This window comes from Strix uralensis, chromosome Z, assembly GCF_047716275.1.
Source record: "Strix uralensis isolate ZFMK-TIS-50842 chromosome Z, bStrUra1, whole genome shotgun sequence".
NCBI lineage: Eukaryota > Metazoa > Chordata > Aves > Strigiformes > Strigidae > Strix > Strix uralensis.
The window spans coordinates 13,385,479-13,413,477 of record NC_134012.1 but is presented as its reverse complement, the minus strand read 5'-3'; the positions used below and the strand labels follow the sequence as shown (position 1 = coordinate 13,413,477).

General features: G+C 40.4%; 1 protein-coding gene across 4 annotated transcripts in view; it reads right to left on the bottom strand.

Annotated features, from left to right (window-relative positions):
- Nucleotides 1–27,999, bottom strand: part of MAST4 (microtubule associated serine/threonine kinase family member 4) — a 244,213-nt gene that overhangs the window by 110,928 nt on the left and 105,286 nt on the right. For 2 of the 4 annotated variants that reach the window (XM_074855038.1, XM_074855040.1), the window contains exon 1: nucleotides 3,327–3,579. The exons of the other annotated variants lie outside the window; for them this stretch is intronic. In XM_074855038.1, the coding sequence (XP_074711139.1) occupies nucleotides 3,327–3,418 (92 nt within the window). In that variant the 5' untranslated portion in view covers nucleotides 3,419–3,579. Of the gene's footprint in view, nucleotides 1–3,326; nucleotides 3,580–27,999 lie in introns of those variants that run through there. 4 annotated transcript variants of the gene reach the window in all.

Here is a 27,999-nt window from a genome sequence, read left to right as displayed (position 1 = left end):
ATTGGGCAAGCATTCTCAATTCCATGCCTTTGGAAAAAAAAAAAAAAAAAAACAAAAACAAACCAACACTGACTCAAAGGAAGAACAATTCTAATAACACCGTTCCAGTGCAGCTACCACAAAGAAGCAAGGGAAAAGCACATGGGAAAAAAAAAATAATCACTGGCTTCTCTGTTTTGTAGAAGATATGCAGAGAAGATCAGTGATAGAAGAAAGAAAGTGGCAGAAGATAACTAAACACATAGCATGGAATGAAGCAGAAAGTATTTAGTGATTTTTCCACATGAAAAAAGTGTGTGTGTGCACATCTATCCACACATAAATCTACACATCAATCTATTTAAATAAATATATACGCATACACAGAGACCCTCTCTCTCATTCTCTACTCCAGATGATGCCATTTCAGGCAGGAACCTGAAGTTACTACTATGAAGAGTCCACATACCTACAGCAAGAGAAAAAGAAGTGGTGGTATACATGTTTCTTCTCTGTAAAAGCACATGGTATAATTCATGTCATTTACAGGCTCAGTGATTTGAATACCAAATGCCTCCAATTTCTAACTGAAGAGAATTTTTCTACCCACCAGGCCTGAAAACCTACTCTGTGACTTGAAAGTCAGGCTAGGGAATTTCTTGTTCAGGTACCACTTCCAGCAAGAACTGCTGCAATTGAAATTCTTCTAAGTCTACTGTTGGAAAACAGAAGTAAAAAAATCTTAATGAAAGACTTCAGTCAGCAAATAGGACCATAAACTAAGTTTTACATCCATTTTATAACTCAGCTGCCAGGCTCAACATTGCAACCTGAAGGAATACAGACTATCTTTTCATTCTTTACTTCTTGTAACCTCAGCAAAGATAAATAAATGCCTACATCAAACAAATCCATACAAAGAAACAAAAATCTTAGCACTAGCATACAATTCTCATTATCCTAAGTGTCAAGAAAGTAGCATAGTGCTTATAGAAAGGACAGGGCCTAACAGGCCACAGTAATCCTGGTCATATAGGTAAAAGTAATTGAACAGGCAAAAGGAACATACCCAAGAGGCAAAAATTCCCAACCAAAACATAAAATTAATGCTCTCACATTGGCAAGGTGTCCCAAAGCCAACTGGGGATGCAATCAGAAAAAACAATGAATGTCCCTTGTAAAGTTTTCATGAAGCACCAAAGCTTGTCATTAGCTGGACAACAGTTTCATAGGCAGTATTACTATTAAGAAAAAAACTTTCTTGAATCAGTGCACTCAAAACTTTCACTTATCGGTGGACTCAAAACTTTCACTTATACACAGCCAAGAGATTCAGATCACAGGAACTAGACACTCTTCAAGCCTATTCACACTCTACTCTTTGCTCCTCTAAAATGCCTGGAAAACTGTACAAAACATGCAGTGGCTACCACTACCCAGCAGCACTTTTTTGGAAAGGCATCCTGTGGCAAGTAAACAGCTATCCTTCCACTCTTTTCATGTAACAGTTGTGTCTGTGGCTGACTGCAAGCCTGTGAAGATAGTCCAGATGAGATACAGCTCACAACCTGCAGATCCAGCTGTTACTTTAATTAATCCAAGCCCATTTCTGCAGAACTAGAAGAATGTGCACTGTCCATATAGGTTTTACTCCTTCTGACAGTTTTATCGCTCTGTGATCTATTATTTACATTAGTAGATGAATTATGAATTGGATGGTCCCCATTCAGACAAGAGAATCAGCCTGAGAAAGGAGGGTATCTGGGCCCATTAAAAGTAAGCAGCCTTAAAACTCCACTGCTGGTTTTTTAGTTTCACAATGCTGTGGCATACTGATTTTGCTACAGAGAAGGCATTAAATATTGAATATCCCTGTAATACATAAAACATAACTGCATATATGGCATGTACTATTCACTGATATGCCATGTATGCGATAGGTTGAGACAGTATTGAATGCCACTTTAGAAATTCTTTCAAAAATTTCAACAAACCCAGTATAGTAGTAAGTATGTTTGAAAAGCAGGAAGGCATCCAAATATTAAAAATTTATAAAAGGTATTTTTAGGTCTTCACATAGGTGCAAACCTACTTGAGTATGAAAAGTGAAGACAATTTCAAAAAGCCTCACCATGTTCCCCTGTTTAAACACAGATATATTTGCAGCGGAAAAATGCATAAGGCCTATTTGGGCACTGAGCTAAATCTACATAAAAGTAAAAAAATTATTTACAAGAGAGCAATAATAATTAACTATAAAATAACTCAGCACTTACAGCTACCCCAAGTTAGACACATAAAGAATAGATATATACACTAAAGGAACAGTTTTGCATCGATGTGAAATAGGCCACTTGATTTTCCTATTTTATCTTTCTGTCGTTCAACAGACAAACATTTTTTCCTTTTCAGAAAATCAGTACATAAATACTTAAGGCTTAAGAACAGCCAGCTCTGCTAAGCCTCTATCCTGCTTACTTTGTGCCAGCTTTTCAGCCAGCAGAAGGAACATTTCACATTCTCCAAAGATAATACAAACCTAATATTCAAGGTAGTTTCACAGACAGAAACACATCACAATTTAACGACACAATTGGTATGTCTCAAAATGGCAGACAAGGTACTAGTTAACAAAGTTACAAACTTGTATAAATTTTTGCTACTCCTTGTGATAGAGGCATGTACTTAACTGCAAGGGATACCACCGCACAAAAAATGACCAAAATGTCAAAGCTTGTCAGTCTTCTGTCCATTGGATGGCACAACCCTTTACCTTTTAGTTAGCATTTACTATTTCCAAACCTTTTCTCCCTTCTGACAACAATCAAAACGCTACAAAAATAAAAAGGCCATTCCTGCATTAATAAATGTCAGCTAGCCTGTCTAAAAAAGTAGTTACACAAACCTGCCTCTTTAAGAGTGCCAGACAAAGTAGGCTATCCTGAGTTGTCCATATAAAGTGTATCTGCTCCGGATAAAAGGTCAAATATTTGAGAGCAAACTGAAAGTGTCTTTAAGAAAAAAAATGGGGAGGGTGGAAGGGCAGGAGAAAACAAAACAACATCTTAGAAGGCAGAGCAATACACAGCGTTTGGTTTAAAAAAATACCTAACTAGAAGAACCCCAACGGACTCACAACGGAGAGTCCGGCAGCCCTGGCAGTTTAAGACCAGGAGAAGCCAAGAGGCCGAGCGTTCCGCCGCCCCCAAGGGGCTTTCTGCTGCCGCCCGCGCAGCCGGCCCGGGGACCAGGAAGTCCGGCGGCCCCAGCCAGCACCGCTCACCTGGCAGCGGGCGGGAGCCCCCCGCTCTCGCCCTCGGCCCGCCGCCCCCCGCAGCCTGCCTTACCTCTGCGTCCGGCGGAGGCGGGTGCCGCTCCTCAGGCGGGGCAGTGTGAAGTTAGAAAGGACCGTCCAAAAATTCGGGTCCGACTTATCCATTTCCCTGCGTTCCAATCTCTAAAAACTCAGTGCCATAATACAAGAAGGAGGAGAAGTAAGAGGAACAGCCAGCGCCCCGACCGCCCTCAGGAGACGGGGCGCGGAGAGGGAGCGCGGGGGCCTCCCCGGGGCGGGCGGGAGCGGGAGGAAAAGAGGAGGTAACCGCACCTCGGACCGGCAGCAACTTCTCCGCGCCGCCGCTCCGCAGGGCGCCGCCCCGCCCCGCCCCGCTCGGCGCGGCGCCGCCCCGGCAGCGACCATTCGCTCCCGCGCAGGGGTCGCGCCGCAGGAGCCTCTCTCGCCTCCGCCAGCGGCTGCCGGCGCTTTCCGCCCGGTGGCGGGTAGAGCGGCGCGCCGCTCCCCGCCCCGCCTCCCGCTCGCCCGCCCGCCCGGCACGAAGAGGGCGCCCCGGGAGCCGCCGCCGGGCCGGCAGCTGCCGCCTCCCTCCACCGGCGGCGCCAGGTGCGAGCGCCGCAGGCCCGGCCCGCTCGGGCAGTGCCCCGCGCCGGGATCTGCGGGCGTGCAGAGCCCCGGGGCGCCCGCCAGCTGATCGCTCCCAAACGGGCCCCAGCCGGCCCGCTTCCCTCCGCCGGGAACAGCACGCGAGGACACCGACGTTCTGTTCGGACGTAGAGTGAGCACAGGCCACTGCCGTGACTTCGTGCCTACCCCAGGAGAGCTGACAGTGCAGGTACTTAATTACTATTTTTCACATTGGCTGCCTGCCGCTCCAGACAATAGGGGTTTGCCACAGAAAGCTGGGACACACCTGCCTCGGTTACCGACTCCCTCTTTTGAGAAGGCTACCCTGGAACACAAGGTGGCAAAAAAAAGGGTACGGAAAGGCTCTGAGTACCTTTTCCACCCAGAACAGTGACCTCATCCCTCAGGTACTTTGAGTCATTTCCTCCTCTCCCTCCTCCCAACTTTCTTCCTTTATTTCTCTGTTTGCCGTTGCCCAGCTGCCTCCCAGCTCGGATGGTTTGCTTTCTTGACCTCCCCCCCATCATTCCACCTTCACTTTACTTCTCATTTCAGCCCCATATGTGCTGGCTGCTGTCCTCAGTCTTTTCACTCCTAATTCCAGCAGCACCCTCAAGCCCTCTCCTCTCTCTCTCTCTCTCTCTCCACAGCTCTGTCTAGACTAGCATTTTTCCTCACATCCCTGCAGTATACGAATAAAAGTGTTTCTAAAATGACTGCTATACTGCACTGTCATTCAGTAATGCCAAACTCGAGCTGTCACAAGCAATGGTGGTCACATACAGAAAAACAGTTACTGTGGCTTAAAAAAATTACAAGTTTTTTTTTTTTAAAACATACTTTAAATCTCTATTTGCTTTTTTGTTTCTCTAAAGGGTCACATTTAAGGGACTTGGTCACATTTACAGTTATGGAAAGAACACTATAAGTTTTGTACTAAGGCTGCTTACTTATTTTACTGAAAGCAATATTCCTGCATCATCTCAACATGGCAAGAGCTGCACTGCACTGTCTGAGAGAAATTATGTAGCACTGTTATTAAACCACCCATGATTGTCTGCAATAGTAGGAGGAAAATCACGGGAAACAAACAAACAAACAAAAAAAAAGCCAATGTAAATACAAAGTAATCTAAGGACCCGGTGAACTAAACTTGTGGCACAGAATGCTGCAGCACAGAGCTGGAAGGGCTCACATGACGCTCAGGATGAGACAGCTCTCAGGGTACCAGCTCAGCATGTAATACAGCATTGCAACATTAGCCCTCATTTTGAAAAGCCTCCAGAAATACTCATTGCAAAGAAGGCACTAGTGTCCTCTAACAAACTAAAACATGTTTATTTTTGGGGTGCAGAGGAACATTTTATTGGGATAGTTTTACAAGTCACATCTTATTCATGAAATGGGTTTAGACAGGCATTTAATAAGGTGTTCACATAGCAGTTACCACCAAAGGCCTTACTACAAATCCCTTGCTACAAATCCCCAGCAGACACCATTTACTAACATGCCATTGTAAAACAGTCAATTTAACACTGACCAAACACAAACCAATCATCTAACACTTCTCTAAAGTCTTAATTTTAGAAGAGACCAGTTCCATATGAGGAGGGAAAACAGCCTGATCTAGGTCTCAGATCAGATTTTCTTGTATGAGTAAGGCTGAAATGGCTGCAGAAGCTGGTACTCAGGCCAATCTCCGCCTGTGCCCCTCACCAGGGCTCAGCAGGAGGGTGCTTCCCAGCCAGGCTGCATGCCTGCTCTTTTTATACCCCGCCATTCATGGAGAAGTAGTATTCCCATCTGCTGTAGCCAGTAACAGAAAACCTCTCATCCACTTCTTTTCACTTTGAGGCAACTGCTTGCCTATACAGAGCATGAAGTTTTTAAGGTTCATGTGAAAGCAAGCATGGCTGTCAAATCTCTTTTCTTAAAACTTCTTAAGAAGAAAATTCCCAAATCTCTACATAAGCACTAAGAAACATCTCCACATACTCTACTACCTCATCTTCTCTTTGCCTGTGATTGGCATGTCCAGAGAAAGGACTGCACATAATCATGAAACCAGAGGATTTTACCTATCTCATGTTGTGAACAGCAATGGCTAAAGAATAACAACAGTCTTCCACTTACCATGCTGGAAAAGTTTTGGTGTCCCCATTGCCCTGCAAGCTCTCCCCTCTCCTCACTCTTCCTAAGAGGCAGTTAAAGGAGTACCTTTCCCCTGAGTAACAAAAACAGTTCAGTTTCCATAACTCAGCCAAGCACATCACTTGTGGGATGATTCTGGAACATGGAGGTCAAAACTCATTTCATAACAAGGCCAAAAATTAGCAATCTTTTCTTTTTCTGTAATTCAACTTACAATTTCATTGTGAAAATCTCTACCACTTTACCAACAATGATGTGAAGCCTCCAATGCTAGAACATACTCTAAAAACTTTCCAAAATTAAGCAAGACTAGCCTATACTGTGATCAAAGAGCCACCTAAAAAAAGATTGCTGCTTTCAAGTAGACAAATTCTGATGGAAAAGAAGTTTAATTCTCCTATGTACAACCACAGAGATGATTATACCAAAAGCCATTACACAGACCTGGCTACTGCAATATGCATTTCACAATCTGATCAGTTGGATTTTTGCAAAAGCAGAAAGGAATGAAGAAATTCTAGGTAAAAGTTTCTGTCCATCTGTACAGCATCAGAGGGTATCATAATCACATCAGAGTGTTATTCTACATTCAATACTGAACATCGTTCACTTCAGACTGTGGCTCTCATGGTCAAACGCCTTGCAATTCCATCTCTAGACTCTGCACAGACTATTCACAAACAACAGCTCCCTGAGTTACATGACCCGTGGATTCAAACATAGCTTCAACTTGGCTTCCTGTGCACAATTAGATCCACACACAGTCCTGTTAGGCTGTTTTAAACACGGGCTTGAAAGTAAGGAGACTCAAGTATTTTTCCGAAGTGCTCAGTGGACATACGCATATTAAGGCACTACAGAGACTCTGACAAAGGCATGGAAATGATGGGAGGAGTTGTGAGAAGCCCAGCATAGTCCCAAAACAACCTTGTATGAATTAATATGCTTCAAAAAGGGTAACATAGGCCTTATACTTAAGGGCAGAACATGTAAATGATGGTGGAGACTTTGTAATGCCTGTCAATAAACAACATAGCTTCTAAAGTGGTGCCTGCAGTTTGTGACTTTCCATGACACAAAAAAGTCTGATTTCAAAGCAAACATCTCAAGAGAGAGTGAGGTTTTGCCAACTAATTAAGCAGGTACTACACAGCTGCTATGGGGCCACCTTCTCTTCCAATTTAGTGAGCTGGATCAGCTGAGTGAGGGACCAGGACCAGACCCTGTACAAGGGAAGCAGATGGAACGGTCATGCAGAGAGGCAGGGGCAGCAGGACCACTTCTTTGGCAGCAGTTATCCCTTAAATTGAAGCCTCTCTCACTATCAGTACTGATAGTGCTGCTTATCCTCTGCAAACACAGGCTCAACAGCTAGATTTTGGCTTGTTTTGTAAGCCAGCACAATTTACTCACTTCTGCCATGTAGAACTGGACAAAATTTGAACAACGCAGATGATAGTGTTCCAAAATATGTAAACCCAAAATTAATAGGAACAGATCTATGGCATACTGATAAATGCATACTTGACAATTAAGATATATTTCCCAGCAGCAAAATTTTATTGATATGTCCAGCAAATGCAAATAACTCTCCCTCAGTATCCAATTAAAAACACTGAATTCTGTAGTTGTCAAAAATAAATAAAATACAACACTAAAGAACCTGCAAACATGTCCTTCACATCATTTGTTGCTTACGTTTTCAGATAACAGCCACTCCCTAAACAACAAGCAGCTTAGGCAACTTCATCACTTAGGAGATGCTTTGCTATGTAACTTGGATTATGAGTTTTATTTATCAAGAAGCATTACATAAGGTAGCACATAAAACAAGTGATAAGGATCATTAAGTTTTCCCTTTTATACTCACTTGAAGATAAAAACATCACTCAAGTCAGAAAAGGTGACTAATCTACCCTTCCTTTGAAGAAAATTACATTTCCAAAAGCAAACTTACAAAAGGCATCCTTAGAAGAGTCTCATTCAATACGTAAGGAAAAAGGATTTCAAAATGTCAACATTTACTTCCAGTTATTAACAGCAATAAAAATCCTCCCCAGAAACATTTTAATTATAACACTAATAAATCATTTTAAGTACCACCATGAAATACTTAGGAAATTGAACATCTTTAAAGAAGTATCTTTAAAAAAATGCAATACCAGTACTAAATCAGTACTTTGCACATAATATTCCAATGCAAACGTTATCTAACTGACCTTCTTCATGCTGATGATACACGTTGGAATTTTTCAAAACATATATGAAAATGTTCTGGAGTCACTCCCTGAAAGCATTACAGAATGCTCAAGTCTTACCAATTTTATAGCAAGATGTACACTGAGCGCAGTTCACTAGCAATAGTACAGACAATAAGTAATTCCTTAAAGATGCTAAGATTAGTAAAATCCTAACAGCTAATACTGAGTAAGGAGGGCAAATTTGTGAACTATGAAAGAAAAAAGGTTGCCTTAATACATCATTTTCTATTTTCATGGGAAAGGAAGATTATGTAATCACATTTTTTAGCATCAAAGAAATGCTTCTCATTCCGCCAATATCTTGGAAGGATGTTAGATTAGAACTGAGTTTGCAGATGGGTTGAGAGGAGTTTGTTTTGATTTGAGTCTTTTTAGTCAGATAATTATTATCCAAAGAGTAACAAAGGAATTGGCTAAACTGCTCATTCAATTATCGCTATTTTCAAAGTGTCTTGGAATATCTGGAAGTTCTAAAACAGTGAAACTAAGCTGTCATGCCATAGCACTCCTTTAAAAGGACAAACAGGAGCTGCCATCAGGAATGAATTCAGGTATGGTAACATACTTAGTGTCATTAAACACAGTTTTACACATAGAACAGTCTGCCCAAACAGATCTTGTTTCAAATGAGATTTCAAGTCTGGTCTATAAACATCTCAGTTGACAATGCATTGAGACATTTGTAAAACATTCAACCTGTCTCCTCACAATGTTTTAATAACTTAACTAGCACAATACAAATATTTATGCATGATACAGGAAATAAACACTCACCAACAGATTTGAAAACGTAACTGCATATTAAATGTTTCCAGTGGGTCCTACAGGATTATGTTCTTTAATATAATTCTATACTGCTATCAATGATCTGGCAAAAAAATATGATAACCTTTCCGGCAAACAACATGGAAGAGGTAAATAACAACAGGAACAAGACAGTTTATCACTGGATAAAGCAGCCTTGTTTGAACAACATGCATTCTAGTCTTTCTAGACATCAAGTCACATCAAAGCACAAAAAACCCCACAGACATAATATACAGCAAGATTCTGGAAGGCAGAAACAATGCAAATCACTTCAGTACTGTCATAGATAAACAGCTAAATAGGAGTTCTTAACGTGATGGTATAGCTAAAAAAATAAACATCCCTCAGATCTGCAAGCAGGAAAATCTCTCATGGGAGTAAGGAGATGACAGAACTCAGCACTGAGGAGCTAAAGTACATTAGTCGTGGCATTTTCCAAAGGTTGAAGAAAAGTCAGGAGTTGTTCACGAAAGAAAAAAAAATAATCTGAACTATAGTTCAGATGCCTATAGTGGGCAGCTTGAAAAGCTTAATTTACTCCATTTAGCCAAGGCTAAAGGAGTACCTAGGTCGTTCAGTACATGTATCCCCAGCAGGAAGAGATTTCTGTTAGGAGGCAGGTTGTAAGAATAGGGAACTCCATCCTGTCCCCTCCTCACACATAGTAGAGTTAGAGGTTCGAACTGCACGATTAAGGTGAAAAAGCAGTTTTAAATTCTTCCACCTTACCCACTGTAACACTGTGGATTTCCCATCACTGTAAATCTTATATGTTACATGTCTTTTCACCTAAAAAAATAATCACATTTCAAACAAGACTTAGAGGATGGATTAAAAAAATAATAGACAAGGTTCTACTGCCTATTTTAAATAGGAAGTCAAACATACGTTATTCGTCTATTAAGTCATTAAAATGTACTAATTAATAATTATTTTTATATTACTCTTAATTACAATCATTGAAATCTTGCTCCCTCTAGCGGTTGATGTTGATGTTTATTACCTTCTACTGACTTCACACGATTTTCACTGTGGGATGTACAGTATAAAAATAAGTTGAAGAAATCACAGAAAGGAAATAAGTATTTTGTGGGTGTATAATGTATATCTGCCAAATTTCTAAGTTTACTTAGAACTGTTTATAAATACACATAAACACTATTGCTCTAACCAGTTCTGAAGTAACATGCAAAATTTAAATAAACCTCCCACTGCTGTAGCTTATTATAACTCATTTAATATAAAAACATTTAGGAAAAGCAATGGTCCCAGCATTTCTTCTCATTTCTGAAAGGTTCTAAATAGATGCACAGTATTAATTGGAAGTTAAATATATTCTGTAGCCATCTGCATCAGGTATCAAAATTCACATCAGGCAACACTATTTTTAATCCAACATTTTGCTACCTCTAGTGGAGTGAGCCAACCATGCTAACAACTATGCTACCTATTTGCTCTTGTCCCAGAGATTAGCTGCTGCGTCTGCGCTAATTTAGCAAACAGGCAGACTAATGAAAAAGCGTAAAAGACCTATTTCCCATTTTTATCATTGAATTCACATTTATCTTGGCAAGTAGAGAAGGCATTACTACAGTTCAGAAGTGCTACTTTATGTCATAAGCAAGTCCGGAAGGGGAGAGAAAACAGAAAACATCTGATAAAAATATCATCATTTTCCAGATACTGTGGTGCTTGGACCTTGACTTCATTATCACAGATACCAGAGGGAAAAAAACCCAAACAGCTAAAAATACTCTATTACATAGCTAATATTAACCTATTCTGCTTTTTTTTTTCCTTCAAATGCCTTTTTGCCAGCACTCAGCAGCATCCTAAAAGGATCACACCATTTTATCAAATCAATAATTAACCTTCTTTGTGGCTGCACTACCACTGGTATGAATGTGCGGGCAGATGTGTTGTCCAACAGATATGTAAAGAGCCGTAATGAAGTCTTTCATGATTTTGGGCATTCATGTGAAGCATTCATACACTTAAGAGACTTACTTCCTTGCACTGGTTCAGAGCATTCTACATACTTAGACCTTCTCCTGACCTGACACATCCAGCCACATTTTACCACACATCTTCTAAAATCAGCAGGCATAGCCTATATGGCAAATAGCATGATCTTCAAGGGTCAAGGTGAAATTCCTAAATAATTTTTTGAGAAAATGTGGATACAATCATTCTTCTAAAAGAGTATGTACTTAGCTATTGTTACACATTCTGCACCACAGCTGCAGCCAACTTAAGGCATGTTTTTTGACAAAACTTAATTCAATTGTAGAAAAACTTTTAAAACAGAAGATTTTGGGGTTTTAAACTGCAAACTTTAAATGGTGTTATTCAAAGTTTAAAACCAAATCATTTTGGTAGACTATAAATACTACATACAGCATATAATCTTTCTGTACCTTTTTTAGATGGAAATATTCAAATCAGACTTTTTTTACTAAAGAAAACGCATAGGTTAAAATAAGAGTTTGAAATACATCTGTAAAAGACTGTTCAGTATCCCTAAGTTTTGTGTGGTTTTGTTTTAATAACTTGTTAACATATGGAAAAGAAAATCAAAAACCTCACTACCTTCAGAGAGAAGGGCAGTTAAGTGGGATATTTTTGTCATGCCACCACAGCATTTTGCTTTGGAGAATCCCAAACAACACACTCCTACAAGAGGAATACTGCTTCTTATACAGAGCCATTTCCCCATGTTCAGCTCCATCCCCAGCTACTCCACTGCCGTACTCACCAATCAGAGTAACAGACTTAAGGGGTTCTCTAGCAAAAGTCAAACTAGGGAAAGAAATCAAGTTCAACTCTTGTTCAATAGTATTCAAACCCAATAGGTTTGGGAAAGTTGTCATCATGAGCTGTAACTTTTCTCATTTTTAAAACACCTTTTGAGGTGGGGGAAAGGTTTAATGGAGGTCAGAACAGTGAAGAACTCATGCCTGTCAGTCAAAGTCTAAATAGATCGATTCCGGTGATACCGATTTTAAAAGCAGTTATTCAGTGCTGTCTTCAGTGAGACAGAAAACTTACACACTGAATGTCCTAATTTAATCACCCAATCAGCACAAGATCCATTACAGGGGTCTGTCAGAGCAAGGAAATTAAATGCTACTCTCCAACACTGGCAAATACTGTGTTTATTTCAGGTATTTTAAACACACAATTTATTTTCAAATCCTGATTAAAATCACAGTGAATAAAAATCAGGTGCTAGGAATTCAGAGCTTTGCAGTATATATACACCCAAGTAGCTGCATTTCCTGAGCTTTTCACTGCACTCATCTGGCTTCATGCTTCAGCTGATCTGTGTGATGGATACAGATCCAGATTCTGTCAGCAGAATGATGTGAGATGGAGCACCCCACGCAGTGCAAGCCAGCAAACTGGAACTCAGGGACACAGAAAGTTAAATGGGGAAACATTATGCTTAAAAGAATATTAGGTGGACTGCCCATTAACATTACCCTCGGTATTCCAAACAATGAGCTGAGCACATAGCACTGCAAGTTGATTACATCCTTAAATCTCTTTACACATTACCCTGAATGCTTTCCTACTCAAAAGGCTAAATAACAAATAATAGCTCTGTTTTAGCACACACCCCACAGTTTAAATCTGAATTTTGAATAACCCTGATTACAGTCAGCTCATACTCTTCTGTCTGTGGGATTTTCTAAACAGTTAACTACCCCATCCCTCAGATGGTGCTGCAGTTGAATAATCCGAACTGTACATGCACATGATATGGTTGCCAAACAAAGCATCACTGGAAGCAGTAGAATTAACTACACAGAAAGAGGGTAATTTTACAGAAGCAAAATGGAAAAACCAAGCATCTAGAAGTACGGGAGTGGTAAAGATTATTTTAGTTATGCTTGTCAAAATGTGAGATAAAACCCTCAAAATCAAGGACAAAATACTAAAAATGATCTCACAGCTAAGGTGCCTCGGGGTCTAATGATCTAGTGTTACCTAGTCATTTAATCTGCTTGTGCTTCAGTTCTCCATCTGTAAAGCAAAGATAATAATACTGTACTACTTCTTGGGAGTGCAGTGAAGATAATTCCAGAAACATTTGCATTAAATGCTCAAATACTAAAAAATGCAGAAAGAAAAGGGGTGGACAATAGCAGGGAGATCTTCTTCAGGCCAACCACCCTATGCATCCAGAGGTACTGAATGATATCTACAATCCCCTCCTCCCTACAGGCAAAGACCATACCAACAGAAGTTGAGAGGGACTCAGATGAGTTAAGAAACAGTCTTAAATCTCTCTCTCATGCTTGTCATGGCGAATAACAAGAATCAGGGAGGACAACGTGACAAGCCACAGGCTTCCACCTTCCACCCCTGAAGACAGGCAGACACATTTCATTTTAGTTTCACAGGACCAAGAGTGCATGTCAGCGTTCTGTGACATACAAACTACAGCTGGGACGTCCATCATTGCCAACACCACCAAAACCATGTAAAACAAGGGATTCAGGATCAGCACAACCCATACTGATGTTTATACCTCCAGCATCCTGGAAAACTTAGTTATAGTGGACATCAGTTATAGTGGAAATGAGGGACTTAATTGCTCAGCTTTCAAACAGCAGTTCAAACCACTAATAGACCTAATTTCACTGATATCAGACAACCTGATTATTTTATTCATGTAACTGCAGAGGATGTTAGTTTATGGAAACATCAATATCCTGACACAAAAGGGACTGAAAAACATTTATCACTGCAAAGATACCTTCTTCATATGCCAGCAATAAAAAAAACCAAAACCAAAACAATCTCAAAATCCCTTCACCGTTCAATCAGCCTCTCCTTCAACCATCTCCACTCATGTCTGGACATGCCTTACCATGAATTTTAATGAGCCTGAACTATGTGTGTAAAATTATCTGTTTGTTTCTCTCAAATCAGCACACTCATTTATCTTGGTATTTTAATATTTTTTGTAGAGGGATTGGTTCCACTTCTACATATGCACAGGAGGAGAAAATTTCATCAGTCCACTGGCAGACATCACACAGAGAGTGGCTTCAGCTGACATAGATCACCACCAGCACTTGTCATGATCTTTTCCTCTCAGGTACTACAGGAATTTTTAGAGATATTTCCAAGTTTTTTCAGCCCGGGAGGTCACAGGGCATTAACTGCCTTCCCAAACTCAACAGCATGTTTTCCAGTGTTCTTGACAATAGCACTACAACAATCAGACTACAACTTCTAAAATATGACCAGAACTCCTTCCAGACTCTTGTGGCTGTACTTCAGGGTTCCACAGACATGTATTTCACAGTCTTTTTGTTGTATGAATGTTTTACGCCCATTTCTGGTCACTGTTGTTGTGGTTTAGGCCCAGCCAGCTAGAATGCACCACACAGCTACTCGCTCACTCCTCCTCCCACCCTGGCTAGACAGGGAGGAAATCGGAAGGAAAAAAAAGTAAAACCTTGTGGGTTAAGATAAGGACAGTTTAATAGAACAATACAAGAAGAGCAGAGAACGGTAACAACAACAATACTAATAAAATGAATATATAAAGCAAGTGATGCACAATGGAACCACTCACCACCTGGTACCCCACACTCAGCCCCTTTCTGAGCCATGATCCCCACCCCACCCCCACCCCCCACCTCCTCTAGTTAGATACTGAGCATGATATCAGCATAGCTTCGAATATCTCCCCTTGGCTAGTTTGGGTCACCTGTCCTGGCTGTGCCCCTCCCAGCTTCTTGTGAAATTAACCCTATCCTAGCCAAACCCAGGACAACTGTTTACTTCTCTATCAAACTGCAAATCTGTCTTCCTGGCCAAGCAGCACCATTTCATCTTCCATCTGAGAACCTCTCTTGGAGCAGTCCCCCTCTCAACTCCTTCAAGGTACATGTTTTGGCTGTAAGACACACTAACTTTTTGGTAGGTAGCCCTGAGGCTCTAAATTCCCATTGGCTTTGCTCCACTGAAGTGTTACTGTGCTCAAGCTCCTACCTGCAAATCACCTCCTCTTTTCTAACCCAAAGAGGGCCTTGCTGATCTATCCTGAAGAGCAGAAAAAGCAACCTCTACCACTCCTGACATGTTGAGAGTACGAGTGATGCTTCTGCTCTATGACAGCAGCTTTCTTACTGCTAGGAAATACTTTTTCAGGCCTGGGTCATTCCCTCCCATAGTCTGCAAAACTAACAGTCAGTCTACCGCAGAGTGCCCTGTGGATTTGAGCACCTGAACACAAGCTCAGAAAGTCATATTGCTCATCAAGCCTGGACATCACAACATACGCCCAAGACAACAGAGTGTCACATGAATATCAGCATTGCTGTCGTGCACCCACATGGAATGGTTACCACATACTGACAAACACGATAGTGTTTGAAAGTAGCATTACCAGCAGATGGAGACAAGGATGCATTCAAGTTGCTGTCATTCCAACATCAGGCTCCTCAACACCTTCTGCTTCCCAGCACTATGCTCCAGCCCAGGACTAGCTTCCAAGACCTTCTAAGAAAACTGGTGTCCCAGCAGCAGGTGGAATCACTTCCTCAGTGCTGCTCAGGAATACATTCACTACATTGGCTCTGGGACCACGCTGCACATTTACAACAGGCCAGCTGCATCTCATCTCATAGCAGAGGATGGATAACTGGGACAGCTGATCAGTTTGTGCCTGAATCATGACATGAGCTGTCCTTCCCCAACATGCAGGGGAACTGCTCTCCTGTTTAAAGCCAAGAGTCTATTTCACTGAACAGCTCTTTGGACCAGGAGCACTGGCCATCCCTCCTTCAGCCACTAACACATCTTGTGGATCAAGATGACAAACTAGCCAAAACTGGCACCAGGGAAAGGGATGCCAAGTCTCAAATATAGCAGTTTGGTGAGATTCGTCAGTTTTCTACAGCTGCAAGGGACCACCTCTTGGAACCTAAAGATGTACTTTTCTTCTGAAATGGTTAGTGGCAAGCAAGAGTAACAAGATATCTGAAAAACAAAAGGACTGAAAAGATTTCTACTTACGGCAGGGCTGGGCCTCAGGCTTCTTCATTCCTATTTACCACTCTGTTTCTAAAACGTTCATTTTTTAAGGCTTTTTAGAACTTGCAGCTGTTATCACTTTAATAGTATTCTGGAATAAGCTAATAACCAAAGCAAGATACTTTCCCTTAAGGGATCACCAACTCTCATTGCAAAGCAATTCAGCATTCACAGCAGTGAAAACAAGTTGTGTTCTGTACAACAGAAATAATGAAGCCCTAAAAAGAAGGCCACTGCATGGACAGCAGTGCCCTCCCGATACACACCTTCTTCTGCATTCCTCACTTAAAAGGTTTAAGAGTCTCAAAGCATTTCTTCTGCTGAAATTGTGTGTCGTAGGGAAGGCCGATGCCTGCAACGTTAGTTTCTGTTCTGCATCTATTTTTATCAAGGTGCGATAAAATGATGCAGATGCAACATAATGCTGCAGTGTTGGCACGGAGCAAGGTTGAGAATTTCCATCTCAAGAATTTAGCTGCAGGACTGTTTCTCTGGCAACTCATACAAGGACCAGGTGAAATTGGTCACTGTGCTGCACAAAAACTGCAGAATTTCTGAATCTGGGATAACAGGAGTGGAATTACCTCAGGAAATACCTTTCCTGGAAGAAAGGAGCAGCTGACAGGCCAACCTAGCAGTTTCTCCATATCTGCAAGAATTGACTGGCAACAGACTACAAAGAGTAGTAACACCATTGACAATAAATAGGCCTTGAATTCAAGATGTTTTAAATGCTTTCCTATTATCAGATGAAGCCAATTATGAAGCCATACTACATAAATCTGAATTTTACATGCAGGTTGAGACAACTCAGCCTCAGGACATTTACAGTCATTACTAATAGATGTGTCACCCTCTGATAAGCAAAGCCTCTAGGTCAACAGGTACAGTCACTGCAGTGACTAATGATTGATGTTAGCAGGTAGTTTGCATGTATGTGAACCATGGCATAACAGCATACGAAGAGACCAGACTGTCCATTTTCAAGTTTGTCAAGACCTGTCTACAGACTTATTTTCACATACACAATGTGAATCAGTTATTCAAATTTTAACCATGTCCTTGAAGTGACTTCTTAACACGATGCATGGAGTACTCAACTCACCCAGTCTCTACATGGTCCCAAGCAGAGCTCCATGCTGTCCTCCCTCTCTTTCTCCAATTTCTGATTTAGGTACGTCATATTTTTTTAAAAATATAACAAACTTTCACCTTTTTTTTTTTAAAAAAATTGAGTATGTGGAAAAAAAAATTCTACAGAGCTCCTCTCTCCACATTGTTTTCATTTTACCTTTTCCTGTTTCAAACAAAACACAGGGAATGTGATTAAAAGCTTGGACCAGCTCTTTCTTATGGTATTACTTGTAACAGTTAAGAGAAACCAAAATTTGATTCAAAGGCAAACAAAAATCTGCCAAAAAGGTAGTGCCAGGTTTTGGTTTCAAAAGGGGACTATACCAAGTAATTCGTTTCTAAGAGCTGTATAACAAAAATGTTCACAGATTAGCCAGTGAACACTTAAACCATTTTAGGCTTCAAATCTGAGAAGTGTATCATATTACAGTAAAAATGAACATTATGAGGGATATATCTCAGTGGAAAATACTTCTAGAAGACTTTCATTCTCTGCTTTAGAAAGTAGTAAAGCAGTTCAAGAAATCCCCATTCAGGTCATTCCTACAACTGTGCACAGCCTTCAAATAAGTTAGAAAGACATTTTTTTCAAACAATATTTTGCATAAAAAATAGAAACTCTTAACCATCTCCAGACCCAGTGTTCCTGTGTTAGAGCACCACTCCACAATTACTGTAATTTGCAAACTCAAATTCATATTATCTCCTCAAAATGCTTAGAAAGCCTAACCTACTATCTTCAAAATTTAACACTGAACAGTATGTACAAAATACAACCCCAAAGGCAAAAGATGTAATAAAACTAGCACACAAATGCTTTGGGAGCATTTTATGAGAGTTCAGCGGGAGCAGATCAACAAATTGTCATTTAAAATTATTCAGATGAGTTCTCTCCCAGAAACAAAAAAAGTAGCTTTCAGACTACCACAGGAAATAACTGTCAGAAGAACTTTCCTTGATTTCCTAAGATGCACCTTACACATAAAGAAAAAAAAATAATCAAAAAACCCCACAGTACTACAGAAAAGAACTATATTTCTGGTAAGCTCTCTAAAATTCTGTAATCTATCCCTCTAAATTGGAATATGCTGAAGGGAGAAGGGGCTGCTGTTCTCACTTTACTTGATCTAAAAATATATATAAATAAATCTTTATTCTGAACAACATCAAGTAACACAAGCCACAAATTAAATTGCCTTATTCCACATAACTTTTTTCAAAGACATACATAAGAATGCCGTTTTCTCCTGGAAGCTTTTAAAAATGTACTTGAAACCAGATCTTTATGACATGAGCAAATTACATTTAACTCTTACTCTATTTCAGAAGCTGTACAAAACATCACGGTAATAACACAGGCTTAGTCTCTCCGATTCCGCATCGGTGCGCATGTAAATCAGTGTAAAACTGCACTTTCTTTAGCATCAGCCCAAAAAATACATATGGGATCACATGGGGATTCGCATCTCCATATCCCTCTTGGGTGGCAAACCAACAGTAAAGATCCTTCAGGGGACCCATGCTGACAGGGAACATCTGTGCAGCTCCTGCAGATCTCAACTGGACCCTCATTTACATCTGTGCAACCCATTAAGCCACTAGTAAGCTTATACATATATAACTGACCATCACTCAAAATACTGATGATTCACATGCAGAAACAGAACTAAAAATCTTCTCCTCTGCTGTGACTCTATAGGGATCAGAAAACTTAAAAGCTTTGAAAGTATTTCAAAAGCTGAAGTGGCATAGCACATTTAAGTAGACAAGAGATCAGACCTGCTAAGTAAGGGGCTGCTTTTATTTAATCACTCCTCAAAATGCATTCTACACTACAAAAATCTTATACACCCAATGAAGTTGTTTCTCATTTTCCATTTTCTGAAGTCCCAACAGAAGTGCTTTCCCTTTGACCTGTCACAAGTCATGTGAGAGTACGGGAAATATCTGAGGAAAATGTGCTTTGTATGGTTAAATAAATGCTCCCAGAAAGAGTTTAATGAACAGCAAGGACATAACAACAACTTCAGTGTAGACAATCTACTTTTGGAGGAGAAAGCCAAAGATTACTTTATTTCACCTTGAGGAATTTGTGCTCTATGTTCATGAATGCTAATCAGATTATTCTGAGAGATGAAACAGCAGGTTTTCCTCATTTTAAACAAAAATTAATAACTTGTGAAGGAAATGGAGCCAAGATAGAGCCAAGAAATAGAGCCTTACCTCATCCACATCAGCCCTACTCATGACCTTCCCGTTTCGGGATAACAAATCAAAAACTTCATCTTTCAGCATAACCTTAAGGTCAACATACTTTGTACTAATCTCAGAAAGCAAAGGTGGAAGAAATTTTAAAGAAAAATGTTTGCTTGAGCATCCCTGGTTATGGCAGCGGTGGCACTGAGACACAGGGAAAGAAGTCATCCTCTGACATACACTCACCCTATGTCTTTTATAAAACCTTACAAATCCAAGAACTAGCGGTTCTACAGTAGATTACACAAAGTAAAGAAACTACTCTTGAGACCAGAAAGGGCCAAATTTAATTGCTAACTCTTCTACGCAAATTTTGTTCTACCTTGAGAGGACCACGTAATGTCTCTGCACAAGTTCCTCCCCATCACAGAGAGAATACTAAATACTTCATTTTCTACACTATTCACTGTCTGGTCTGTCTAGACTATATGCTTACACCTTATTTAATCATTAACCAGTGTGTACAACAGCCATCACCTTGGCTGTTACTCAGGTCTGAGTGGGTAGCTTTCAGAGCTCCAATGCAGTCCTGTCAAAGCAGGTCCCCTCATGTTGGTGGAGTGCCAGCTTAAGTACATCCTGCATCTCGTGATGTGAAAACTGTTCCCTTGCTTCCTCCCCACTCCTCTCCTAAGACAGGTCTGTGTGGCAGGTGCACCCACCCAATGAAAACAGGGCTTCTTGGCTCCTAAAATGTAGCAGCTCCTGATTGCCTTTGCTCTCGGGGCTTCGTGGTAGTTGGGGCCTCTGGCCAATGGGAGCCGCTACTGACTACAGGTCAGATTCAGCTGGGTATAAATGGAGTCCCCTGGAGCAGCCATTTGGAGCTCGTCCCCTGGAGCAACACACTGTGGTCGAGGACTCTCCCGTTGGGTCATGATGATGCCCTGAGCAGGTCCTTGAGGTTGAGAGTCCTCACTTGTTAGGTGAGTGATAAGAGCATTTTGGGTTGTAGTTAAACCCTAGTCAGTGGTGCTTTATTCTACGTTTTGTGTTGTCATTAAACCCCAGGAAATTGTTCTGTTCTCTTCTCACGGACATTCGAACCTGTAATTTGCAGAGGGCTACTTAATTGTGTTGACAATAAATTTTTAATTTTTGGTGGTTGTTTGTTTATTTGAGAGCCTCTGTAACAGTCTGTTCTCACTCGCAGAAGAGATTCAACTCAGGGTGCAGCAACGCTATCACAAGAGTTAACACAGAAGAGAGTAGGAGCATGGTCATGGTGACACTGGCAAGGACAGGACTTATATGGGTTTCGATCATCAGTTAGGTTGTGTGAGTCCCCAGGGGCAGTTTTGCCATACGTGACTGCCACCCTGCAGCTGTCCCCTGCCAACTCTGCAGCCGTCCCAAGTGCCTCAGCCCAGCTATCTCGCACCACACAGCAGAACAAATGAAGACTGACCACATCACTTTCCTCCCCACTGAAACACAGGAATACCGGTAAGTTTAAAAATGATGCTATTGTCTTCTGTAATGTAAAAGCCAAACAGCAAACTAAATGCTCACTGTCCCTTATGTTTTTCTCATGGGTGTGTATGCTCACATGTGTACAGAGCATCATATAAAGCTGGAAAACATTTAAAAGCTCTTTAAACATGCTCAATTTCAGAACAGCAACAATAAAGAACTACTAGAAGCCACCTTCCTGCTCCTTTTTGTACAAGATCCATTTATTTCATCAAGGGTTTCATGAAACATACCAATACAGTTGTTAGAAAGTAGCTACTTTAAGCTTTCTGTCTTTATCTGATTAAAGGTTGCAGGAATGTCAGGAAAAAAAAAAGATGCAGGCAGAGAAAGTGGAAGAACAGGAAGACACCAACTAGATTCTGATTTCTGTATTCAACAACTTGGTATATGAATTTAAACAGCTTAAATATAGTTTCAGCTAAAATTAAATATTTTGTTTTTATAAAATTGTAAAAAAATCTGGTATTAATTCTTACTTGGGCTTATAATGGTTACTCATTCATATTATATATTCAGGTTACATTTAATGAAAATGTGAACATCAAGATTTTTTGGCAATTTCCAGATATAAAAACCTAATACTGAATACCAGCGAGTGGCTAAGAGCTCCAAGCTATCCGCGACACTGACTTTCTTCTTCCATTCAATTCAGTGCCATAAGACGAGGTTTAATCCATGCCAGTTATATTTCTAATTGCTTTTCTTGATAACACACATGCCATCAGCTGACAACATGACCCCCACATGAAATGCACTGTTTAACATGGCACTCTCACAAGCTTTCCAGGAGAACAAACTACATTATCAAAAGATGTAGTTAATAAATCCTCATTTACCTTCCTGCCAACTCACAGTTTTAGATACTGTGAGGTGAACTGGATTTTCCTAAAGAAATAGGACTGTCTATAAAAAGAAAATTAAAACCATTAAAAAAACTACAAGCTTGGGCTCTTTTTACTTACCACCTTCTTTTTCAAGGCTTCAGAATGAATCCTTTCAATGCCCTCACCAGGCTGAGGTGATCAGTAACATTTGTGTCTGCGTGGCACCTGATACTCATGCAGTCCTCACACTCCTCAGTCAAGGCTTTCTGGAAACTTCACCACAATCTTTTTTTTTTTTTAAGAAACTAAGATCTTTATATCAGCTGAAACATTCTCCCTGAGAATGGGGATGATCGGAAGTTCAAATTAGCTCTCTGTATGAAGGACTTTTCTGATCCTCCCTACAAGCATTAAATTCCTTTACATTTTCGTAAATGTCCAAAGGTAGGAAAGAATCACAAACTAAACCAACATACCACACACAGCTCAAGCAGAGAGAAAACATCAGCCAGTACCGGTCCTGTATTGGTCATGAAGAAGAACTAAAGCACTCAAAAGCAGCAAACATGAATTCTCCCCTGGTACCCCTATTCCACATAGGCGGCAGCAGAAACCGCTATCATCATTACGTGTCCAAGTCTTACAGACATTTTTTTCCCAGTTCAGTATCAGTGGCATCAGTAAAGCAAAAGGCCAAACAAAAAATTTCTTTTGTTGACAACCACCATTTCTACTAATCAAGCTTAAATGCATGCTGTTCTATATTTTTCAATTTACTATTTCCACTTCCTTTATCTTTTTTATTAGAAGCTATTACAACTTCTCACACTTGAGTGTTTCTGGTCTGCTTTCGATAATTTCACCACTCCATTCCCCATTACTATCACAAAGGACACTAAATTATCCAAAGCAAAGAAAACACACTCTAAAATTATGTTAGAAGCGTATCTTAAATCTCTCGGTAACTGTGCTCAACTTTACATTATCTTCACCTTCCCTCTTTCCTTGCAAATCTGCTGCTTATATTAATTAGTACTAAAATAGTACATACTTTTTCCCTCCATGGAAGTTGGAAGTTTTCAGATGACCCAAACAGCAGGTACGAAGTTGATGGGAAATATGTGCCTAGCTGCCTGTAATTTGAAAAACCTCTTAATCCCCCCAACCTCTCTGAGAAGTGTCAGTAAAATACAGACAGCTTCATGCTATATACCAACAGGCTCTGCTACCACAGGTACTTCTATTCACAGGATGGTACTGTTTATTTTCAAAGATCTTCATCATCTACCTGGTAAAAGGTTCCTTTTAGACTACTACTGTATGCAACAACTGCTGTAAGCAGAACTTCAACAGAAACAACCGCCTAAGGAGCAGCTGTGCAAGCCAAAGGCCTTGAGGGAGATGAGCCAGCATGTTAGAGAGAGATGATACCGCAGGAAAATCCTATCCATTCACTCTGGTATGGCTCCCATGCTGCTAACACTTCTGAATATGAGCAAAAGTAGTCACACTGAAGTAATTCCTCTCCTCCCACATACGGGAGTACGCTAAGCTAATGGAACAGGAAATGCTAATTACTTATATACCCTAAAAAACAACACATATGTTCTTCCCTGTTAACCTAGGTCAAGCTTGAACAGTAACTAATAACTAAAACATTTGCTGTTCAATACGCCAGCAGTCCTCTATAGATACAGCTACATACAACACAGATTCAGAATGAATCAAACTCTTAGGATTTCCATTCCAGGGAAAGATCAACCATTCTAGCAGAGCTTTAAATACATTTCAGGACAAAACAACCCAAGAAAAATCATTAGTAATTTTGCCACTTTTCAGCAAAATCTGGGGAGGAGACTTTTCATTAAGCAGTATCAATAATTTTCACACCGTTTCTTCAAAAAGCATCAGAAATTTCTGCTCCCAGCACCCTCCATCCCAGGACGGAAAGCTCAAGCTTGGGAGCCTCTGCTCCCCAGGAACTGGAAACTCAAGCATGGAGGGTCCTAGTTCCAAAGACCATAAAAACACTGAGGACCGTGTCCATAGCAGTTTGCATTGCAGGACATTCACACATCTGGAGATGTGTTCAGCAGGTTATGCAAATTAAAAACTTTGTACACAGCTTTTTGATTCCACAAAACTGACGTTTTGAAAAAAAACATTTACTCCCCCACAAAGGTAAGGGATTTGTTCCAGCTGTATGAAATAAAAACCCAATTAGAAAATGCTAGTTTTTACCAGCATTCCCTACCAGCAAGATAAACTCCACAGAACATACTGATTTTGCTGATAATTCATTAAACAAACATTACAAAAGTGTTTTCACTAAGAAAAAAAAAGTATGTTTATTTAAATCCTACTGAAAAAATGCACAAATGAGGGATTCTTATCTCTTTCCCAACAAAGAAACATATATAAAAAAATACAATATTTCTTCAGAAACACACAGCAAGTCGCAAAGTTATTGCTCCATTTCTCAGCATTACATGAAGCCTTGATAGAAGGACTCTTAAGTATCAGTTTGTTTTACTTTAAAGTATGCTGAAGCAGACTAACACATCCAAGCAACTCTCTCCTCTGCCAAGCTACATTCAAGAGGTGGTACCAAATAGGCATAAATGTAATTTATTATGTCATTTTAAAATATGGTAGTTCTCCAAGAGTCCCTCATCCTCACAGTATGAAGTGAGACCTTCGAACAAAATTAAGTTTTTTTTAATCCATGAGGCATTGATAACTCATTAGTAACTCACTGTAAAAACTATGCAGAACTTCAGTGACTCATGTCTGAGATCCCTAGTTTGCAATTTAATTTTCTGCATTAAAAAGAAAATAAAGGCAAAAAACGTTCTTCTGTATCAGAAACATCGTTCAATTATTATTTATTATGACGATCTTACCATAACAGCAAGTGACACATAGCATTTTTTAAACAGTTAATGATTTTCTCATCTCATATTATAACTACCTTTCTGATAAGTACCAAAAAAATTACTCTTCTGAATGAACTTGGAAGTTGGAGAAAAAAAGAGAGTGAGAAGGATGTTGTATGTGGCTGCTTAAGGGTCATCCAAAACATTACTGTATTAGAAATAAGGCTTAAAATCCTCCTAGTCCTGAAGAACAAACAGTCCTACCAAGGTACTATACATGACTATGTTCTTCTAAATGGATGTGCACTTGGGATACTCAACTCTCCTCACATCTGACATCACTAAGCATACTACCTCTCAGGTAAGCAAAAAATAACCATGTATTTCACGAATCACCCTCATTTCTGAACTCACCTTAAACTTTTGATGTAATAGAATACAGTCTGAGGTACGACCACAGAAAGCAAACTATAAAATTTCAATACCAGATATGTTCCTAAGCAAACAGTAAGAGCAACACAGCATTATGCATCAGTATCTTGAATGTCTATACTAGGTCTCAAAATATGGATCACCCTATGTTTTTTTCCATAAAATACTTAACTTCAGAACAACAGCCTGTCAAGTAAAACATATTTTGGACTGCAGAGACATATTTATTTTTCTTCAATGTTCCCTTTGCAATATGTTTTGATTGTCAGGGTTTGGATGCAGAAGAAAACCATCAACAATGGAAGTTTACTCGCTTACCTCCAAAAATGAAAAGCGAACAGAGGACTGCATGGACTGCAGGGGCTTGTTGGGGTTGGGCTCAGGCTCCTTGGGGTGAGACTGCAAGTTAAAATAATGTCATCTCTAGTGAACAGAAGGTTTAGCAAGAGTTGCATGTTTTAGAGTAGGAGTTATGAAAGGAGTTCTGGTTAGAACCAAAACCTTACTGTCCTCGTGAATTCAGTGATTGACAGTAGCCACACAGTTTTTGACTTAAGATGAAATTGATTTAAATAAAAACAATTACAAAATCTGGTGCTGGTGAATATACTTGACTATGTTAGACTCCCTCTGGGAACAATATTTGTGTACAAAGTCCACAGAGAGGGGAAAAAAACAGTAACTTCTTTCAGACTTCTAAGCATTCCGTATGAAACAGGATATGCAACTGGGACATCTTTTTCTTTTAAAAAAAATTTAGGTGTTTTTTAAAGTTTTGGATATGCAAATCAGATTCATTAAAAACAAATGGAAAACTGAAATTTATGATGAGCTTTCATCAGCAATAAGAAAATCAGAGTAGAGATTTCCAATTTGAGAGACTAAAATTTGTGCACTTACTAAAAATTAAAAGTGCCCTAGCATCAATTTCTATCGATTTCACTATGAAACGTTCTCTCACAAATATGAGTCCTTTATCTAGGTAATCAAATATGGATATAAACAACTCATCCAAAGAAACCATACTTGAGCATTTGGTTACAAAAGTGCCTTCAAGAAGTTGCCTCAAGTGCATCTTCATTCAAAAGGTCTCTCAAGAAAACAGTAGGCCACTGACAGATTTCACAGATGCTCTTTTAAAATATTCTCATGCAATGACATGCACTTGTCCCATAAAACTTGCAAGAATGCTTTTTTTTTCCCCTAAACACATTTAATAGCATGCCTCTTGTTGCAATTGGCTAGAATTACCTTTCCAAAAAGCACACAGCTCTGCCTTCTGTGCAGACTGAGCAAAGGCAGAAGCTTATGAGGAACTTTCTCCAGATCACCTTCATAAAGATTTGTTCTGCTACATACCAGACCCTTGCAGCCAGCCAAAGCTAGCACTCCTGTCCTGTCCCCAGTGGAGACACAGATGGCCAATACACTAAGCACAGCTAGATCCAACTCTAAACCCTTGCTTTCAATGGCATGATGCTTTGCTAGATTTTAAAACAATCCCATCAAAACCTTTCAAGGTGGATACCGGTTTCATTTTTTCTGAACGTTTCAGCAGGAATAGGGCTACTGCTTCTAAAACAGATTAGGGATGACCTTTTTTTCACAATGCACAATCTTGCAACCTTTCCCTCTTGAGATGCCTTGGAGAGGACACAAAGTTTGGCAGGGACATGCACACTGTGTCAAGCGTGGGCCTGCTGTCACTTTCTGACAAGCCTACTGCATTAGGGCAAATTCCTCTGGCTGCTGGCTGTGGCCGCGTAATCCCTGAACCAGGTGCACAGAAGAGCATGCTGCCAACACAGCCCAGCAGCTGCATATGAGCTAGCTTGATTTCAGCTGCAGATTAGGTACGCTAGCACAACAGTGTGTCTGAGCTAGTAAGTGCCATTAAGAGCCAGCAGCTCAATATATCACTCTGAAAATGGCTAAACTGAACCCAGGCTCACATCAGTCAACCTGTGCAGGCCTGCAGAGAAAGGTGTGGATTAACAGCCTCAGATTTCTGCTGTTTCACTGGGGCACTGTTTGTTGCACTGCACTGACCTGCCGCAGCATGCACTGGAAAGCTCTTTGCCTATGATCAGTACAGACTTGTAAAAAGTTCTTTTGTACTTCTAAGTTCTATCTGTACTGTCTTTTACTCTCCACTGCAGGCCTGCTGCAGCAGAGATGGTAGTTTGTCCTCGTTTGTTTGTTTGTGCATCCTCCTTTTGTCTGTCGGTGTGGCTCTCGCTGACTATAAGCAGGGAAACTCAGTGCTCCTGGGGCTACACAGCAAGGTAAGAGATAAAGGCAGGCGATGAAGACAGCAACCAACCTCCATCAGGATCAGAAGCAAGGGGGGAGCTGACTCTGATCAAAAGAGAATCCAGGTGGAGGGAGACAGAGAACTGGCACCAGCTGGCTAAAAGGCACAGGGCTGCAGCAGGGAGACAGCATAGGGACTGCTATGGAGTAACGACTGCGGGCAAGGAACCTACTAAAGCCAGAGTAGTGAAAAAGAGAGGGGAAAAAGCACATCTGGCACTGAATGGGAAGAATCTATTAACTTCAGAATCCAGAATGAAATTCCTAAATTGCTTTGCTGTGAACAAATCCTAGTGACACCCAGTGGCAAAGCACACCTCCCTTCCTATAGTGGGTGGCACCCACACAGCAGGTGGAAGTCCTGGACCTGCTAGTAGTTACTCATATTATTCCTCATTTTCATGACTGTTACACATCAGAGTCTCAGCTACGGAGCAGACTCTCAGCCCATTCAATATCAGATGTGCTTGTACTATGGATCTATAAATTCCCACCGAGTGATGACACTGGAGTGT